The 21,643-nt window shown below is 45.4% G+C and overlaps 1 protein-coding gene across 11 annotated transcripts in view; it reads left to right on the top strand.

The window, feature by feature from the left end:
- LOC144686390 (disintegrin and metalloproteinase domain-containing protein 23-like) overlaps positions 1-21,643 on the top strand; it is a 198,610-nt gene that overhangs the window by 21,330 nt on the left and 155,637 nt on the right. For all 11 annotated transcript variants that reach the window (XR_013577924.1, XM_078551539.1, XM_078551537.1 and 8 more), the window contains exon 3: positions 4,335-4,411. Coding sequence is in view for 10 of the 11 variants with exons in the window: in XM_078551539.1 (XP_078407665.1) it covers positions 4,335-4,411 (77 nt within the window). In the remaining variant the exon portion in view is untranslated. The remainder of the gene's footprint in view (positions 1-4,334; positions 4,412-21,643) is intronic.

The raw sequence follows: 21,643 nt of genomic DNA, 5'->3' as shown, positions 1-21,643 counted from the left end.
GCAAGCTCTCTCGAAGAGCAAAGAGATGTGACCAGATCAGCTGTCTGTGCTGCTAAGGAAAGAAAACCAAAAATTTCTGACCGGAGTCTGGATCTCCACTGACTAAGCCAGTCAGCCTTTAAACTACAGGACAATGGTAGTGTGAGGTTCTGTGTAATACCTGAGGTTCAGTCCTTCTAATTGAAGACTGTTGATCTTTTTCAATGCTTTGGTATGTGCCAGGAATCAGCTGTTGCCAGAGAGCCTGACACTTTGGACAGCTTTTGAGACCTAAATGCTGCCATTCTCTATGCCCAATGTCTTCATCTATGTCCTTCTTGCATAGTTCTGCTGCTAGCTCTCTGATCAACCCATTTACCCCCTTGTGGTCTCCTTGTCGCCTGTGGCTTATGCTTCTGAGGCAGAAGTTTGTAGCTGCAAACCCCAAACTTCGGAGTCTTGAGCACGTAAGCTATTCGAGTGCAGTACAGTGCTGCACTGTCCGAGATGCCATCTTTTGGATGAGGCATTCAACCAGAGCCCTGTCTGCCCTCTTAATTGGCTGTAAAAGATTCCATGACAGGAGAACAGGGTAGTTCACCTGCCCTGGCCAATATTTATCCCTCGATCAACATCACCCATCAGGTTATCCAGTCATTTATTTCATTGATTGTGGGAGTTTGCTGTGTGTAAGTTGGCACCATGTTTCCAACATTACAACAAGTGATTACACTCAAAGCACTTCATTGGCTGTAAAAAGCTTTGGAATGTCCTGAGGCTGAGAAAGGAGCTACATAAATGCAAATCTTTGCTTATTTTAGATGCCTGCCCAGTTCCTTCTGCCGCCTCTGACACTCCTCGTTGATGATACTTAGTGAGTTGGGCATCAGCACGCATAGGAGTGAGGTTGTCCTGGCATTGTTGGGGTAAAAACAAAGCCAGCCTAGGTTCATTCACGCACAGCCCCGGCACTGGCTCTGCCACGGGAATGCACTGCCACTGCCACAGCTGCTGGCGACTTATTTGCCTCTGGTTCTTTCCAGGCTGCTGCTGAGGCCATCAATAACAGGAATCAACGTGTAGCTGATCGCTGAGTTAAACAGATGACTGATGCCTTGTTTGCAATGACCTCACTTTCCCCATGGACACCAGAGAGCAACAGGAGGAAGCTCTGGGATATTTTCTTTCGGTTGGTAATGCAAGGTGTCACTGATGGCACCCATTTAGCCCTGTGGGGCTAAAGAATTAAATTAGGAGGAGAGGTTGCATTGGCTAGGTTTGTATACCCTTGGGTATAGATGATTAAGGAGTAATCTAATTGAGCATTCAAGATGATTAAAGCATTTGATTGGGTAGATCGCGAGAAACTATTTCCTCTGGTGGTGGAGCCTAGAACAAAAGGACATAGGATCAGAACTAGGTCATTCAGGCTGAGGTCAGGAAATACTTGTTCACACCAAGGGGCAATGGAAATCTCTAACTCTCTGCTCCTGCTGAGGCTGGGGTCAATTTAAGATTGCAGAATTGCGAGCGATAGATTTTTGTTGTGTAAGGGTTATGGAACCGAGCTGGGGATGTAGAGTTATGGTATAGATCAGCCATGATCTAATTAAATGGCAGAAGGGGCTGAATGGCCTCCCCTTGTTTCAGGCCTCTGCTTAATGTTGGCTTCATCATCAGATTCTGATTTGCACATTTAAAGAAGGACCCCAGTGCCAGCCTGTGGATGTCCTGCACGACTGCTCACAAGAGAAGGTTAAGATTGGGACAAGGCTGGAAGACAGTGGGATCAGAGGCAGCAATTGGCAAGCCTAATTTTAACTGTATTACTGCCCCACTGCCCCCTAGGCCCAGAGTTAAAATTAGAGCCTAATTCGATTCCAGTTGTCCACATAACAGCTGCTGTACTTCAGAATCAATAAATTGGAAGCAGCACAAGCTGATGTGATGAGACATAACGTGAGTATCCCCCTCCTCAATGATGGGGGAGCCCAGCATGAGAATGTAAAAGACAAGGCTGAAGCATTTGCAACCATCTTCAGCCAGAGGTGTCGGGCGATGATCTGTCTCGGCCTCCTCCAGAGGTCCTCTGCATCACAGCTGCCAGCCTTTCAGCCAATTTGATTCACTCCGTGAGATATCAAGAAACGGCTGAAGGCACTGGGTACTGCAAAGGCTGACAATGTCCTGGCTGTAGTGTTGAAGACTTGTGCTCTGGAACTAGCCACACCCCCTAGCCAAACTGTTTCAGTGCAGCTCCAGCACAGGCAGGCTTCTATGCAAAAAAGTGGAAAATTGCCCAGGTATATCCTGTCCATAAAAAACAGGACCAATCCAATCCGGCCAATTACCACCCCATCATTCTACTCTTGATCATCAGCAAAGTGATGTACAGGACATACCTGGGCAATTTTCCACATAGCCAGGTAGATGCCAGTGTTGTAGCTATACTGGAACAGCTTGGCTAGGGGTATGGCAAGTTCTGGAGCACTAGTCTTCAGTATTATTGCCGGAATATTGTCAGGGCCCATAGCCTTTGCACTATCCAGTGCCTTCAGCTGTTTCTTGATATCACGTGGAGTGAATGGAATTGGCTGAAGACTGGCATCTGTGATGCTGGGGATCTCCAGAGGAGGCCGAGATGGATCATCCACTCGGCACTTCTGGCTGAAGATTGTTGCGAATGCTTCAGCCTTATCTTTTGCACTGCTGTGTTGGCCTCCTCCATCATTGAGGATGGGGATATTTGTGGAGCCTCCTCCTCCAGTGGGTTGTTTAATTGTCCAGCACCATTCGCGATTGGATGTGGCAGGACTGCAGAGCTTAGATCTGATCTGTTGGTTGTGAAATCACTTAGTTCTGTATATCACTTGCTGTTTATGCTATTTTGCATGCAAGTAGTCATGTGTTGTAGCTTCACCAGGTTGACATCTTGCACTCTTAATTGAACCAGGGTTGATCCCTTGGCTTGGTGGTAATGGTAGAGTGGGGAATATGCTGGGCCATGAGGTTACAGATTGTGGTTGAGTACAATTCTGCTACTGCTGATGGCCCACAGAGCCTCAAGGATGCCCAGTCTTGAGCTGCTAGATTTGTTTGAAATCTGTCCAATTTAGCACAGTGGTAGTGCCACACAACACGATGGAGGGTATCCTGAATGTGAACACGGGATTTCTTCTCCACAAGGGCTGTGTGGTGGTCACTCCTACTGATGCTGCCATAACCTCCAGGGCTATGGGCCAAACATTGGAAAATGGGATTAGTGTAGTCAGATCTTTGTTGACTGGCATGGACACGATGGGCCGAATGGCCTCCTTCTGTGCTGTAGACGTCTAAAAGTCTGAGTCTATGGACAGATGCGGCAGGCAGGTTCGTGAGCATGAGGTCAAGTATGTTTTTCCCTCACCACCTGCTGCAGACCCAAGCTAGTAGCTATGTCCTTTAGGACTTGGCCAGCTTGGTCTCTGTTGGTGCTATCGAGCCACTCTCTTGGTGATGGACATTGAAGCCCTCCGCCCAGAATACATCCTTTACTCTTGTCACCCTCAGTGCTTCTTCCAAGTGGTGTTCAACAGGGATGAGTACTGATTCATCAGCTGAAATGGGGGTGCAGTATGTGGTAAACAGTAGGAGGTTTCCTCGCCCATGTTTGACCTGATGCCATGAAACTCCATGGGGTCCGGAGTCGATGTTGAGGATTCCCAGGGAAATTCCTTCCTGACTGTATACTACTGTGCCGCCACAGGACATATCCAGGGATGGAGGTGCCTGCGACAGTGTCTGTAAGGTATGTTTCCGTGAGGATGACTATGTCAGCTCACCCAATTTTGGGACGAGCCCCCACATGTCAGTAAGGAGGACTTTGCAGTGTTGACAGGGCTGAGTTTGCCATTGTCGTTTCCGGTGCCTAGATCGATGCCGGGTGGTCTGTCCGGCTCCATTCCTTTTAGGCTTTTTAGTAGATTGAGACAACTGAGGGGTTTGCTAGGCCATTTCGGAGGGCAGTTGAGAGTCAACCACATTGCTGTGGGTCTGGAGTCACGTGGATGCCTGACCAGGTAAGGATGGAAGATTTCCTTCCCTAAAGGATATTTGTGAACCGGATGGGTTTTTACAACAATCGGTAATGGTTTCATGGTCATCATTAGACTTTTAATTCTAGACATTTTATTGAATTCAAATTCCACTGTCTGCTGTGGTAGGATTCGAACTACCCTGGGTTTCTGGATTATTAGGCAATACCATCACGCCACCACCTCCTTCTGAAATTGGAAACTATAATCTAGATGAGGCCCTTATTTATGACCTAAAGGTTTAGCATTATTAACACTTATCTCTCTGATTTACTCCCGCAGGCTGTACACCTTACTCACGCAAGCTTCCAGATCGATGCCTTTGGGTCCACCTTTATCCTAGATGTTACACTGAACAAGTAAGTATCGACTTCCATGTGGAAATGGTCTGGGATGCTGTGGGTGTAGTGAGAGGCTCTTTCTTTTCACTTACCGAAGACCAGTGACATTGACTGGCTGTGGATTGTGTGAGGTTCCAACTGGAGAGTTTTTAATTGCACCTCACGAGGGTGGCTTTGGAAGCCTGAGTAATACACACTGAACTCCAACCTCTGGGAGAGAGTTCAGGCACAACCAGACTCACGAGATATAAGCAGGAAAGAGCTTGTATTTATATAAGCATATTTATATACGTATTTATATATTTCACAACCCTAGGACATCCCAAAGCACTTTACAGCTGGTATACTTTGAAGTATAGGCACTGTTGTAATGCAGAGGCAATTTGCATAAAGCAAGCTCCTAGAAACGGCAACGTAATGTTGATTTAAGGATAAATATTGGCCAGGACAATACTTGATATTGGAAGCTCAATCATTGAGCATTTTCAAATCGATAGATTTCTGGATACTAATGACATAAAGGGATATGGGGATAGTGAGGAAAAATGGCGTGGAGGTAGGTGATCAGCCATGACCTGTTTGAATGGTGGAGCAGGCTAATCCTAAATTCCTGTGACACCAGGGATAACCCCGCCACCGCCTGTTTAAAATAGTGTCATGGCTACTTTTACATTCATCTGAGAGGGCAGACAGGGTCTTAGTTGAAAGTCTCACCTGAAAGAAGGCATCTCTCTCAGGACGGTACTGGAATATCAATCTTGATTTTTGCACTCAGGTCCTGGAGAGGGACTTGAACCTGGAGCCTTGCTGCCTCAGAGACAAGGGTGCTGCCAACTGTCTACAGCTGTCACCTGAACTTTTACAGTTCTGTAAATAGAGCTTGTGATTTGAGAGACTAATTGAACACTTGACATCGTGTGATGGACTCAAAAGGACAACCAATAGGTGAACGACCAGCAATTTTAATGATAAACTACCGTAATGGGGCAGTAAGCACAGCAGATGGTTAGTACCCAAATCCATTGGTGAAAGGGCAATCTAGGGTTGGATTTTATGGTTTTCGGTGGGTTGAGGGAGGTAAAATGGAAAGTGAGTGATCCCCTCGCTCCCGCCCCTGCCTCAACAGGCGTTAACACCAAGGCCAGGGTTTATTGTCCGTCACTAATTGAGAAGGAGATGGTGATCCATTTCCTGAATATAAGTGAGTGGCTTGCAAAGTTATTTCAGATGTCAGTTAAGAGTCAACCACATTGCTGTGGATCTGGAGTCACATTCAGGTCAGACAGGATATGGATGGCAGATTTCGTTCTCTTAAGCAAGGACATTTACATGAGTGTACCAGATGGGTTTTTACAGCAATCCGGTAGTTTTATGGTCACCATTACTGATGCTAGCTTTTTATTCCACGTTTACTGAATTAACTGAGTTTAAATTTCCCAGCTGCTGTGGTGGGATTTGAACTTGCTGCGCTGAATTTTTGATCCTGGACCCCAATCCTACCGTCTGGATGAAATGCATGTTAAGAACCTGGAAAGGCCGACAGTGGGACCCTGAGAGAGACTTTCGAGGAGGTGGCCAACTAAGAGGGAGTCCATTCACTTAAGGAGAGTGGGTGGACTTCATAGCCAGCAGAGCCAATTGGAATACCGGAGGCTCTGGGTGGCCCACTGGGAGTGGTGGGCACTGCCAATGTAGGTAGGAGACCATAAGTGCACCTTCCTGTGAAGACTATAGGAAGTTTAAAAATAAAATGTGTCCACAGCTGCCAGACCGACATTATAGAGGAGGAACACCTCCACAGGATACCCTGTGGCTGCAGCTGTAGCCATCTGGCATCCATGGTGCCAGGGTATGGGGGAAGTTAAAGGAGGCATCACTGACTGCCCAACCTGTCACCTGGAGGCTGCCTCCATCCATCCCATGGTCTTTGGTTTCAGCGGGGAGTCCATAAGATGTCTGGAAAATTCCAGAAGGTGTGTGAACAGTGCCCTCAATCGGCATTTTTAATTGGCCTATTTGGCTACCCGTCACTGGAAGTAGCCTCCCTTGAAATAGGCTGGTGGCAGGAATGTGCAAAATTGTCCTGCTAGTCCAAAATTTCTGGGCTGCCCTCCTCTGAGCCCACTGCCTTTGCTGAATGAAAATTCAGCCTAGTGTCTGTGGATCATTAGTCCAGGTCTCTGGATTACGAGTCCAGTAGCCTGACCACTATGTACTTCTAACTGGAAAGTAGAAAATGTAACCCCGCTACACAAGAAAAATAGGAGGGAGCAAGAAAACCGGGAATTGTAGGCCAGCTGGGCAGCCTGACATCAGTTGTAGGAAAAATGCTACAATCTATTGTTAGGGATGGCGTAACAAGGCAGTTAGAAAATCATAGTATAAGTAGGCAGAATTAGCATGGTTTTACGAAAGGGAAATCATTTTGGCAAATCTGTTAGTTTTTTTGAGAGTGTAACTGGCAGGATTAAGGTTTTTCAAAAGGTATTTGATGAGGCACAAAACAAGGTTGTTACACAAGATTAGAGCTCATGGGATTAGCATAGATTGAGGAATGGTAGTGGCCAGAAAACAGAGTAGGAATAAATGGTCATTTTTGGGTTGGTAGATAGTAATTAGTAGAAAGACCAGTGCTAGACCCTCAGCTAGCTACAGTCTGCATATAATGACTTAGATATGGTGCTGAGGAGAATGTACCCAATTTGCTGATGATACAAAGCTTGATGGGAAGGTAAACTGTGAGGAGGACACAAAGGGGTCGCAAAGGGTTATAGATAGGTTAAGTGGCAATGGAGTTTGTGGGGAATTGTAAAATTATCCACTTTGGTAGGAGGACTAGAAAAGCAGAATATTTTTGAGTGTTAGAGACTAGAGAATGTGGTTTTCAGATGGATTTGAGGGTCCTTGTATATGAATCACAGCAAGTTAACATGCAGGCACTGTAAGTGATTAGGAATGCAAATGGCATCTCAATCTTTGTAGCAAGGAGGTTGGAATATAATAAATATGAGAAATTATATAGGGCTTTAGTGAGACCACGCCTGGAGTGCTATGTACAATTTTGATCTCTTTATCTAAGGAATGAAATATTTGTCACAACAGAAGTTTACTAGATTAATTCCTGGGATGAGGGGGTTGCCTTATGAGAAGAGGCTTAATTAAGTGGACCTATATTCTCTAGAGTGAGAGGTGAGGTCCTTGATATTCTGAGGGCTCGACAGTGTAGATGTCAAGAGGCTCTTTCCCCTGACTGGCGTCTCTAGAACTAGGGGTCATAGTCTCAATTCATTTAGGTCTGTGATGAGGACAAATTTCTTCACTGGTTGTGAATCATTGGAAGTCTCTTCCCTAGAGGCCCTGACTGCTCAGTCATTGAGTATCATGAGATAGACTTTTGGAGACTCAGCGGGTCTCGGGATAGGGCAGCAAAGTGGGGTTGAATATAAGCCATGATTTGTTGAGCAACAGAGCAAGCTTGAACATATGAATACATAAACAAAGAGCAGGAGTAGGCCATTCAGCCCCTCAAGGCTGCTCGGCCATTTAATAAGATCATGGCTGATCTGATCGTAACCTGAAATCTGCATCCCACCTACCCCCAATAACCTATCACCCCCTTGCTTACCAAGAATCTATCCACCTCTGCCTTAAAAATATTCAAAGACTTGGCTTCCACTGCCTTTTCAGGAAGAGTGTTACAAAGACTCACGACCCTCTGATGGGCTAGTCTGTCCAGCCTTTCCTCATAAGACAACCAACCCATTCCAGGTATTAGTCTTGTAAACCTTCTCTGAACTGCTTCCAACACATGTACATCCTTCCTTAAATAAGGAGACCAATACTGTACACAGTACTCCAAATGTAGTCTCACTACTGCCCTGCACAACTGAAGCATAACTTTTCTACTTTTGTATTCAATTCCCCTCGTAAAAAATGATAAGATTCTATTATCTTTCCTAATTACTTGCAGTACTTTCATCGTAGCCTTTTGTGATTCATGCACTAGGGGACCCAGATCCCTCTGCACCTCAGAGCTCTGTAATCACTCATCATTTAGATTACATGCTTCTCTTTTATTCTTCCTGCCAAATTGGACAATTTCACATTTTCCCACATTATAATCCATTTGCCGTTTCTTTGCCCACTTACCTAATGTCCTCTTCACAACTTACTTTCCTACCTATCTTTGCGTCATCAGCAAACTTGGCAACCAATCCTTCAATCCCTTCATCCAAGTCATTTATATAAATTGTAAAAAGTTGAGGTCCCGGCACTGATCCTTGTGGCTCACCACTCGTTGCATCTTGCCAACTTGAAAAAGACCCATTTATGCCTACTCTCTGCTTCCTGTTAGACAGCCAATCTTCTATTCATGCCACTATGTTACTCCCCCCCCCCCCCCCCCCCTCCAATGCCATGAACTTTTATTTTCCACAATAACCTCTGATGTGGCACTTTATCAAATGCCTTCTGGAAATCTAAGTACAGCACACCCACTGGTTCTCCTTTATCCACAGCACATGTTGCTTCCTCAAAGAACTCCAATAAGTTGGCTAAACGCTATTTCCCTTTCACGGCCTATTCCTGCTCCAATTTCTTGTGCTCATATTCCTTAAGTTCTTTGTAAGTTTTGGTGCAGTAGCCATTTTTTCTGGAGTATTGTGTATTTTTATAAAGCCTTTTTAAAAAAATTTTTTTCCCCTCGGTGAACCTTGCTTGGTAACTTGTGTTTCTTGGAATGTGTTTTAATTGCTTCAGTATGAGTGACATTAAAAATTGAAGAGCTTCCCAATTCCCTGCTGTTAAACACGCTGAGCTTAATGTGCATGAATGATGGTTAGATAGCTTGTTAACTTTTAATTTTCATCTTTAAAGAGGGAATGTATGGTAAGTGTTCCATACTTTGGGCGCAAACTGCTTGTGCTGACCTCTACTTGTTTACACAGAATTTTAAGTTTGGCAGGAAATTTAAGAGTAAATCTATATGGACAAAATGGGTCTAATTTTGGCTGTAACCTCCCACAGAAAAATCTATCCCTTGGCAGTGATTTTAGTATCTAAGTTTTAAAATTTTAAATTCGCCCCATCTTCAGCTGCTTCATCTGTCCCTTCTCTCCAACATAAAGTCAGAGTGGGGATGTTCTCTAATTTCACAGTGTTTGGCTCCATTTGCAATTCCTCAGATCCTGAAGCAGTCCATGCCTGTGTGGAGTCAGACCTGGACATCATCCAGGCTCAAGGTGCTCAGTGACCAGTAACGTTCGCAGCACACAAGTGTCAGGCAATGACCATCTCCAACAAGAGAGAATTGAGCCACCTCATGGCTTTCAGTTACATTACCATCGTCAAATTCCCCCACCATCAAGATCCTGGAGGGGGGGAGTCACCATTGCCCAGAAACTCCAACACACCAGCCACAGATATGTACCATGGCTATTAGGGCAGGTCAGAGCAGTGTAAACTACGATGAGTATCTTCATCTCATCGCTACTCAAAACCTCTCCACCACCGTCAGGAGTGCAATGGAATACTGCCCACTTGCCTGGGTGAGTCCAGCTCCAATAGCACTCAAAGCCATCCAGGACAATGCAGTCTGCATGATCAACATCCCAACCATCACCTTAAATATTCCCTTCCTCCACCATCAGCATACCAAGGCTGCCATGTGTATTATGTACACCAACTCACCAAGGCTCCTTTGACAGCACCTCCCAATCCCATAACCTCCACACCTAGAAAAACTAGGGCATCAGGCATATGGGAATGCCACTCCAGGTTCTCCTCCAATTCACACACCATTCTGTCTTGGAAGTATGCCACAAATCCTTCATGGTCATTGGGTCAAAAGCATTTCCTTAACAGCACTGTGGGAGTATCTTCACCAGAAAGACAGCAATGGCTCACTACCACCTTACAAGGGCGGCAAAGGATAGGCCTTGTTAACGATGGTTACATCCCAAGAGTGAACAAAAAGGAAGACAAAGTTCATCAAACAAAGATGAAATGGCTTCTTTGCGGAGACAAGGAAGTTACATAACACTGGGTCCAGTGCAAAGTTAAACCAATTTTTCTAATCTCCAGAGGTGGAGATACCTTGGCTGGGATTTTCTGGCCCTGTTGCGGGCAGGACCCACTGCGGTCGAGGCAGCGGCCCAGCCAGAGGTCCAATGACTTGTGGCGGGACCGGAAGATCCCAGCGGCGACGGGCGGGTGCGGAAAATCCCGCCTCTTGTTGTTAACAGAGCTTTTCTTTATCAAGAGAGTTTATTGCTCAGTCTCACAGCTCTCCTCCCACACAACCTAGTATCCCAGAACAATCCCCTATTTATATGTGCTCAAAGACAATTAATACCCATCACCTGTTCCTCTTAACCTTAACAATGTAACTGACATGACATTAACAAACCTTAACAATGCAATTGACAACACATTAACACTTGTGACAATATTGTTCTCACCTTTGTTGGAGGCACAGAATTAAAGAAAACCAAGCTGAACTTTACGAATATATTAAAAGATGGACAGGAGAAGACCAACTGTACCAATGAACTGCTCCCAGCCAGTCATTATTTTAACAAAGCACAGTGACTCCCAGGTTTTACTCTTACTACGAGTTGTATCATTTCCTGATAAGAGGCAAAGAAAATGAAAAACTCCAGGGGCAAAATGTTTCACTTGGCAGGCGGGCGCGCGCCGGACCTGACCGAGTGTAAAATGACACGTGATGACGTTGGGCAAGCGTCCTGACATCATCGTGCATTTGCGCAATATTTCGTTCGGCGGGCGCGCGATGGGGGCGTCAGCGTGCCTCCCGATAATTCAAAGGCCTGTTAAGGCCATTCACGGATCAATTGAATAGAATTTTTTGCGGCCCGTCCAACCTTACGGTTGGCGGGCAGGCAAAAACGCCAAGCGGCCTTTGCACTTCTTAGGAGATCTCATCCACGGGCGAAATGAAGTTTCCTAAAGCAAATAAAAATCAAATAAAAATTTAAAATTTAATTAATAACATGACCCTACTCATGTGACAGGGTCACATGAGGGGACATGTTTTATTACACTATTTATTTCTTTATTTTTTTTTTGAAAATGCTTCATCTCCCTGAGACGGCTCTGTGCCTCAGGAGATTCTGAAGCGCGCACTCGCGCGCATGCGCCAAGGTCCTGCTCGCCCCGCTCGCCTTCCTCCCCCCTCCCTCACAGGCAATGCTGAGCGCTGCCGCTCGCGTTTCACGCTGGGTGGGCCTTATTTGGCCTGCCAGCGTGAAATCGCCTTCTAGTCTCCATCGCGGGCGGCGGCCAGCTTCCCGACTGCCCCCGCCGAGCCTGCCCGACATGGGTGAAATTCTGTCCTGGATCAATTTGGGGAGAGGAACATCTAGGTAGCTACTAAAACAATCAGTAACCAATCTCAGGAGGCCAGTGGTCGTGAATTACAAACTCTGTTTTCGCCTACCCTCTCTACACAGTGACCCTGACCACAGCTTAAAAACGTTCAACAATTTCAAGTGTCATTCAATACAACATGCATAATTCACAAGATACTGTAGATGTTGGTGACCTTTGAAGCCTCAAAACCCTCCCAAAATTGGGGGTCGACTTATACGCTGAGTGTAAAAGTGAACCGCAGGCACAGGTGGTCACCATCCTTCTCGGTCGCCATGTGGGATCTGCTCTGTGTGGACCTGTCTTAAACTCCTGTGCATCTTCACAACACAGCCCCCATCACCTGCTTGAGTCCCTTGTTCCCAGTTATAAGGCACCAGCAAGTAAAACATTCGTTTGTGTGGGGTAACATTGAGGCTGACTACTAATGCGAGTGTAACATGTCATGGCTGCAAAGGTGGGGGGTGGTGTGGGTGGACTTATATGCTAAGTATATGCAAAAACATGATTTTGGGGCTGAAAAAATGGGGCCGTCTTATACGCCGGGTCTACAGTAGTTTCAGATGAAGAAAACTCTTTAGGCTATTTGGTCTCATCCTGTCAGACAACCAACCCAATATGATACCCAACTACTGCTTACACAATTTCTGTGTCCTAGGCTCAATTGCCAGTCTTAGCAACCTCTTCCAGTCATTGGCCACGCTCTTATGTAAGATACTCTGTCACCTCTCAATGGCCCTGAACCTGTGCCCCTTGGTCTTATTGTTGCAGAGTTAATGAACAGAAGAATTACACCATCTCGTTCTTCATGCATTCCAAACCTTGCCTTCACTTTGTAATTCTGTGTGTCTGTATGAGGGCCACTCCTCACTTGGATTGCACACAGAGATGAATGTCATTTCGTTAGCAAGCTGAAAGAAAAGCTAGCATTTATATAGCACTTCACAACCTTGGGAAGTTTCAAAAGTGCCTTGCTGCCAATGACATACCTCTTCAAGTCACTTGTAATGCAGGAAGTGCGGCAGCCAATTTGTACGCAGGAAGCTCCCACAAACAGTAATGTGATAAATGACCAGATAATTTGTTTTTAGTGATGTTAATATTGACCAATACACTCAGGGAGAACTCCCCTACTCTTCTTCAGATAGAGGCCTGGTATCTATTACGCCTACCTGAGAGGGCAGACGGCAGGGCCTGACTTTAATGTCTCATCAGAGAGATGGTACCTCCAACAGTGCAGTGCTCCCTCAGTACTGCATTGGAATGTCAGTTTTGTGCTCAAGAGTCAGACTTGGGTGAGAGTGCTATCCACTGAGCCATGGTGGACACCTCAGCTGGAGCTATCTAATTAGCTTTTTGCTGAAGAGTTCCCTCCTGCCTTTATTTTTGGGAGATTAGTGGTTGTCTTGTTCAGTAGAAGGCGTTATTAAAAATGCTGCAGTGTGGGAGAGGATAAGACCTTCACAGTGTAGTTCCCAAGTTCCCTCAGCATGATATCCAACAAGCTTCACGAGTGAGCTCCTGTGCTGATGTGACCTATAGAGCCAAGCGAATGGAGCCCACCTCAAGTTACTCAGCACGACTGGGACTATCCAATCTGTAAGGTGTAAGAACCCTGAGAGAAAAACCCAGGGAGGGGATTTGATAAGTGACTTGGATTCTGAGGGGGTGAACAGGATGAAGTCACGGAAAAGTATTAGATGTAGTCATTGGAATTCTGCCCAAAGAAGCTGAAGATATTCATCCAGAATGGCTTAATAATCAGAAATGACATGTTTGCTCATGGCAGTTCATTTACATGTGTCAATGGGTTTTTATTAATTAAGGTCTTAGTTGATAATTTTGCTAGCAAATAGCAACTAATCATCAAGTTAGAGCCTATTAAGATGTAGAATATGACAAGTGTACACATTAAGCCAGTGGCCTGCAGTGACTAATGAAGTAGAGAATAATTAATCGCTAAATTGTGTGCAGGAGCTAAAATGTTCCTTTTATATTTAGTTTCCCTAATTTCTCTTCTTCCTCATTATGCTGGCCACTGTTCCTCATGTTGGCATATCATGCCGAAGCAACCTTTACCATGATCTTGTATACTAAGGGCTGGATTTTTGCTCCCAAGGCAGGTAGCTTGAGTCAGGAAGTTTATTGGCTCGGCACATGCCTGCCTTGGGGAAAAGTGCCCTAAATGGCACAATTTTCACTTGGGGACGGGCTGGTGTTGGTTTGCCACGCCTGGACGCAGATTGGAGGAGGTCATGGGCTGCCGGTTGCTGAGGCAGGCTGGTTAAAAGGCATGCCTCGGTTCTCTGTGACTTTGTCCGAATTGTTTTTTTAAACATTAGACTCCCTTGCCCCGTCATCATCCCCTCCCCCCCACCACTCTCCATGTCCATACATGCCAACCCATGCCCCACCCGCCCCCATGGCCCTTTATAGCCCCTGTGTCAACAATGTCAACTCATGCCAAACCACGCCCCCACCCACCCCCAATGGCTTCTCATACCCTCTATGCCAACCCATGGCCCCACCCATCCCCGTGGCTCCTTATAGCCCCTATGTCAACTTAGTGCCAACTCATGGCCCTATCCACCCCTCTGGCCCCTTATATCCCATGCCAACATAGTTCCAACTCATATCCATGCCTTCCATCCATCATCCTTTGCCCTTATGCACTCCATGCCAACTCACCTCGTATCCATCATAGGCAGACCTCAGAGGCCACACTGAGATGAAATAAAATAAAGTTCTGGATATCTATTACGGAGCTCACTATATAAAAAAAAACAGTCCCATTCATGAAATATGATTCAATAAATTTAAATGCCCACAAGTACGTAATCCCTTACAAAACAACCAAACATTTGTATTCATAACACCACATTAAAGACAGCTAATCCTTTAATAACCTCTTTGAGCTGTCAATCAAACTGTGATCTTATAACCCCCCACCCCCTTCATTGTAATAGTGGTAGGTTGTAGAAAGCCTCCAAACATTAATATTGCTATGATGGTAGGACTTCGGGTTATGTCAACAATTATTGAAATTTCTAGAACAGATTTTTTCAAATGGTCGTTTGGTGGTACAGAACTTGAGTGTTGTTGCAAAATGAGACATGCTGTCAAAGTTTTTCGTCTTGCACTCATCAGGACAGATGCAAGAATGCCAAATTTCAAAGGGAACAATGATTTATACTGTGTGAGAAAAAGATGCTGATTGGCAAGTCAACTCTGGTTGAGGTGTTGCCATGGAGAATGTATCAACAAGTTATTGTCCCTCACGCTTTTGTTTAATTTGAAAAAGGCGTAATGCCTGGACATGTTCCTTTTGCCTGCAGAGGACAGGTTCCTGCTTATGAATATATGTAGTTTCTAGCAAGCGTAAGAGAGCCACATTGCGAATTCAACTGATAACCTTGAATTGGTTCTTAGCGTAATTCTTAGCATATTTGGGTTTGTTCTGTAAGTGCTGTCCAATTGCAAAATCACATCTAATATTGGGCAGTATATTCTGAGTTTTGCAAACATGGGCTGGTCAGTTTTGCAATGTGCATAAGTTACGCTTGCTAGTAGCTACACATATTTATACACAGAGCCCTGTCCTGTTCAGACAAAGGGAACATGTCTAGGTATTGCACCTTTTTTGAATTAAACAAAAGTGTGGGGGCAAGTAGTTCCTGGTGCATACTCCATAGCAACACCTCGACCAATGAGTGTCAACCAATCAGCACCCTTTTCTCATGCAGTATAAATTGTTGCTCCTTTCGAAATTTGGTATTCTTGTGTCTGTCCTGATGAGTGCAAGACAAAAAGTTTTGACAGCATGTCTCTTTTTTCAGCAATACTCAAAATTTTTTTTCAACCCTCTCAGACAGAGGCAGTCAGTCTTTTTTCAATTTTTAAAGAGCTGGCCATTTAAATAACTTGACAGTGTGACAACTCTACAGACTTTACCCACCCTTCAAGGGCATTTACAACCTCTTATAAGGATTTGTAACAAAGGTTAAGGCCCTTGCTCCACTGAAAATGGGGTCTGTTTGATCTCAGCATGGAGTTCAAATGGCCCTGCCGCGTTTGGGTTTCCCACATGTGGAAGTCACGATAACCCTACCCCTGTTCCGCTCCCTGCTCCACCCACCCCTGGCGAAAATAGGATCTTTTGGAAATGGCGGCGGGATTTCCAGATCCCGCTGCCGTCCGCCATTTTTAAAGGTCCCCGGAGTCTCCATGACTGCTTGAAAATCCGGCCCTATGTGTTACCTGGTTACTCAGTGATTGGGGTTGAGGTTTGGCTGTCAAGCCAGGCTCTGCCCTTACCTGCTGATGCACGCTACCTTCCAGCAGTTCTTGGGAGCAAGAACCCAACTCGTGATTTTTCTTTTCTCTTTTTTTGTTCAATTGAGGGCAATTACTGTTGGCCCATCAGAGATGATCTAACTCAGTATTAACTAAGAACTGAACCTGAGATCTTCCTGTTGCATATTGCCCAGCACCTTAATAAGTGGTGCACTAAACAACTGAACCAGTGCAATAGCCAACTAAAGAGTTTTAGTTAGCTAACTGTGCTGACTTGTTTAACCATTCACTGGTGCCTAGAATTCCAGTCCCTTCATGGCTTTGCCTTTCCCTTTCTCTACAATGTTCTTCAGCTCTACAACCCTCAGCCCTCCCTTCCATTCTGGCCAATCCCCAATTTCCTTTGCCCCACCATTGGCGGAATTCCTTCCCTAAACCTCTCTACATCTTTATGACCAAGCTTTTTATCTCTGTGCCAACATCTCCTTGCGCCAAATTTTGTTTGATAGTGCTCCTGTGAAGCACCTTGGCACGTCTTACTCTGTTTAAAGCTTTATGTAAATACAAATTGTTAATTCAGCACGGGGAAGGCTTGGTGTCAAAGGCTTGACTTGCCTGAAATTCATCAGCTTTTCAGTTTTGGACTGGGTATTTTAAGAGTCTGAATTATACTGCATTTCTGCTTCGAGGTATAAGTACGTTCTGTGCAAGAACAGGTTTGAAGACTGACTAAAGCTAAGGAAATATTGAACATCACGCGCAGACTGTTTTTAGAAGGTGGTGTTTATTTCTACATCGGCGTGTCTGCATTGCTAAAGGTTTCCAAACCGACTGCCTACAGCGCTGAGATTGACATAAGGTGTGATTTAAACTCTTGGGTGTACGAAATGATAGTACTGACCTCACTTATTTCCGCCCCCAGAATTTGGCATTCATTTGCATTCATTGAGGGAAATAAAAAGGTGGGGGGGGGTCAGTGGATCTGGCTGAGGCGATTGTTCAGAGTTACAGTTCCATGTCTGTAATCATTTCATAGAATATTACAGTACAGGAGGTGACCATGCTTCCCTTGCCTCTGTCCTGGCACCTTGAGAAAGCCATTCAGCCATTTCCACTCCTCCTGCGCTTTCTCTCATAGCCCAATAAATTCCTCCTTTTCAAGTATTTATCCAATTCCTTTTTGAAAGTTATCACTGAATCTGCTTCCACCACCTTCTTGGGCAATGCATTGCAGAACATAACGCAAACAAAAGTTCTCCTCGTCTTCCCGCTAGTTCCTTTGGCGATTACCTTATTTTTGTCCTTTGGTCCATCTGCCAGTGGAAACAGTTTCTCCCTATGTACTCTATCAAAACCCCCCCATCATTCTCAACACCTTTTTTAAAACTCCCTTTAACCACCTATGCTCCAAGGGGAACAATCCCATTTGTTTGCAAATCTGGAAGATGCCTGCCTGAGTTTCACGTTGACATTCAGCTAACTGCCCTGTCTGGGGGAGGAAAGGCTTGTCTTTTGCTATTTAATTTGATGTTTGCAATGCAGTTTAAAAAAAAAGTAACAAAATGTTAATGGGACAGTGTCACTGGTTGGGACTTTAATAGGTTCTGCTCTAAACTATGCAGATGTCGCTCTCTGCAATAGTTCAGCTTTATATTGAGCTGACAGCCTCATCGGTGCCATTATGAGAAGGAGCAGAGCTGAGGTTAGCACTCCGGCAACAGATCTGTGGCAGCCTTCTGCCTCGTAAGACAATGGTTTGTCCCATGGTGGTCAACTCTGTGTTCAGCATTGCCTGTTGTGTGTCAGGAGCCCCACTCTGGCCTGGCAGACTCTATCGCATTTGCTGCAGAGGGAGACAGTGGGCTGAGAAGGTGCATGATTCGCTGGCCTCTGCTTTCTCTGGAAACCTCTACTCGGTCAGCTGAGCTTTTCGCTTCTGCTCACCCCTTCCAATGCGCCTCCGAGCTGCCAGCCTCCGGAGATCATGGCTGTCAGCAACAGTCAGTGTCAGTATCCGCCATCTCCATATCTCGCTTGCCAGTGTCCTCGTAGCAGAGGTATGGACACTCAGAAGGCCGTGACCAAATGGAAAATTCACCATACAGAAGGTCTTTGGGTGTACAGCTGTCATCCATCCCATGAACATGGCCAAGGCAGTGCAGACAGCGTTGGCTTAGCAGAGATGGAATTATCATGTTCCAGAACCTCTTGAGTTGTATCCTTGGCAGGACAAGGTCACCATCGGAGACAGTGAAGGTGGAAACAGTTCAGCCTTTTCTCCTACCTAGCAAACGTTGCCCAGGTCCCAGCACCGTAGAGGGGTGCGCTGAGGACGTAGGCAGACATTGACAGGAGAATCATCCCCAGGCAGCTTTTGTAAAAAGTGTGACAGAAGTTATTGATAATAACCTAACCTGCTTTACTTCTTGGTGGTGGTAGGGTGTTGTGGTTTGAGGAGTTACGCAACAATCCTTATCCTGCTGAATAAATTGGAACTGCACAGTTACACAACAATCCCTTCCCTGCTGAATCAGCTGAAAATACACCATTACGCAACAACCCTTCCTCTGCTGAATAAATGTGAAGTGTACAGTTACACCACCATCCTTACCCGCATTAATAACTCTGCCGAATAAATCGATAAAGGACTTGCAAGCACTGGGAAAAGGGACAGAACAGATAAATAAGGAGGAGACCAACTTGAGAGTTCCCATCACTATCAGGAAAGGTTGAACAGGCTGTCTTTTTGAAAAAGTGAAGGTCTGATGAGGTCTTTAAGATGATGAAGGGGTTTGATAGGGTAGACATAAAGAAGATGTTTTGATTTGTGGGCAAGACCAAAATTAGAGGCCATTAATATAAGATGGTCATTAATAAATCTAATGGAGAATTCGGGAAAAGCTTCTTTATCCCGAAAGTGGTTAGAATATGGAAATCACTGCCAGATGGAATAGTTGAGGTAAATAACACAGATGTATTTTTTAGGAGAAGCTAGATAAGTACTTGAGGGAGAAAGGAATATGCTGATAGGGTTAGATGAAGTAGGGATGGGAGGAGGCTCATGTGGAGCATGAGCATCAGCATTGATCAGTTGGTTTGGCCTGTTTCTGTTCTGGAAATTCTGTGTAATTCTACATAAGCTGAATGTTATACAAGAACCCAGGAGAACATTACATAACACACTTGGTGAATGTGCTGCAGACTGGTTAATATTGGTTAGCTTGCCCATGGAAAGTGCTCAGAGACAAAGGAATTCAAAGCCACGTGGCTCAGAGTCCGCTTGTAGAAAATCATGTGTCTCCTGCACTAATTCCTCAGCGAACCTGAGACAACATGTGCATCGCAACCCTGTAACCATCAGGTCAATTCTCCAGGGACACTAAGTGTGGCTGGTGGTGTAATGTCAAGTTTTTGTTTTATTCGTTCATGGGATGTGGACGTCGCTGGCTAGGCCAGCGTTTATAGCCCATCCCTAATTGCCCTCGAGAAGGAGGTGCCCTCTTTTCTCCCTATGATGTTCGAGCTCCCTGATACTCAGAAGGGCTGCATCGAAAAGCCTCGTCCTCTTCCTCCTAAGAATGGGAGGTGCCTAATGGGACTTAAATGGGTGGAGAGCCAATGGTCTGTTGGCTGACACTCAATTCAAGGATGACGTCTACTCAGGGCCGTGAGTTTCTGCCATGGGTCTTCATGTGACTGAACAGGATTATTCTAGACCCACAGATCTTTGGGCACATGAGGCAGGATGTCCCACTAGGTAGCGGGATTTGGAGTGCAGGATTTACTTCCTTTTCTTTCCACCTCTGCCACCGTTCTGTCTCATCATTAAGACATTGTGACTCAAAGTGTGATGCAGCTTGATGGACAAGTTGTTGTCATTTGGAACAATTGGTAGCAAGTTCCTCCAAGTCATCAATGTCAATGCTGCTGTGCTTCAAGGAGAGTTTAAGAGTGTCTTTGAAGCATTTTCTTTGTCCTCTGCTGGAACGTTGGCCATTTGAAAGTTGAGAGAACAGGACCTGGCAGGGGAGATGGTTTTCGGCCATCCGGACACAGTGTCCAGTCCATCGATGTTGATTTTGCAGGAGTCCTTCCTGAATGCTTGTGGAACTGGCTTCAAGAAGGACACTCGTGTTTGTTCCATGGTCCTCCCATTGAATCCGGAGGATGCGTCGGAGGCATTGCTGCTGGAATTTCTCTGGCATCCTTTGCGTCACTGACACACAGTCCAGGTCTCACTGCAGTACAGGAGTGTGGTGGTAACAATGCTCTGTACATTAGGATGTTTGTTGACTTGCAGAGGTTTTTATTGTCAAGTACTGGCTGGCCTAGCCTGTAGAGGCTGACTTGGCACAGCTGATCCAGTGTTGGATCTCCTTGTCGATGGCAGAAGAAAGCACGTGCACCCAAGAAGGCCAGAAAATTAACTTTGCCCGGTGGCTGCAGGTGACACTTGTCAAAGCTTACCACTGCACCACTTGCTGTCTGGCCCTTTTAAAAAGCACAGCTGACCAAAGTAGCCTCCCTCCCATAGGCACCCAATTTTGTAGGGGCAATGTGCACTTACCATGCTCGGTTTTATGGGGGCAGAATGCACTAACCCTAACACCCACTTTAATAGGGCAACTTGAATTAACTGTATCCCTGCGGCCCACCTTTATAGGGGCATCTTTTACTGGAGCATTGCGTCCACTTCTAGGACCCACACTTTCAAAAGGACGTCAAGGCCGTTGGATGCAGAAGCGATAGAATGGTCCAGGGATAAAGGAATTTGGTTACAGAGATACTGGGGTTGTTTCCAAAGAAGATGAAGAGGAGATTCAATAGAATAATCAAGAACGGTTTTGATAATTTAATTAAGGAAGAACTGTTTCCAGGGGCAGAAAGGCCAGTAACCAGAGGACACAGATTTAAAGTGATTGGCGAAAGAACTGGAGGCGATGTGGAAAATTGTGATCCGAAATACATTGCCTGTGGAAGCAGATTCAGTAGAAACTTTAAAAAATAAATTACACCTGCACTGATGGGGACAATTTGCAGGGCTATGGGGAAAAAAGCAGAGAGAGTGGGATTAATTGAATAGCTGTTTTCAATGAAGGTGGCACAGACACACTGAACCGAATTGCCCCCTTGTGTGCTGTTTCATTCTGTGATACTCGCCCCAGGGGCATCCTGCACTAACATGAACTCCCTCTCAAACAGGGGCAGTTTACATCTGACCAACAACCAGCGGAAGCGGGGCATATCTGGTCGCAGGCGCCCACGGGTATAATTTCCCTGTGGTTTGAATTAAACTTGGAAGTAGGAGATAAAAGCAAAGAACTGCGGATGCTGGAAATCCAAAACAAAAACAAAAACAGAAATACCTGGAAAAACTCAGCAGGTCTGGCAGCATTGGTGGAGAAGAGCACACCATTTTCAGTCACCCCCAGGTACCTTCTCTCCTGGAACCCGTGGGAATTCTGAAGTCACCTCAGCCTGTTGGAGGCCAGAAGAAAAGCTCCCCTTGCTCATATTTACACCTAAAGATCTAGCATTATTTAGAGGAGCATCGGGGCTAATAAGTTAATC

Source organism: Cetorhinus maximus, chromosome 11 (genome assembly GCF_964194155.1).
Source record: "Cetorhinus maximus chromosome 11, sCetMax3.hap1.1, whole genome shotgun sequence".
Lineage (NCBI taxonomy): Eukaryota > Metazoa > Chordata > Chondrichthyes > Lamniformes > Cetorhinidae > Cetorhinus > Cetorhinus maximus.
Note: the sequence above shows the minus strand (reverse complement) of the source record. Positions and strands in the feature narration are given on the sequence as shown.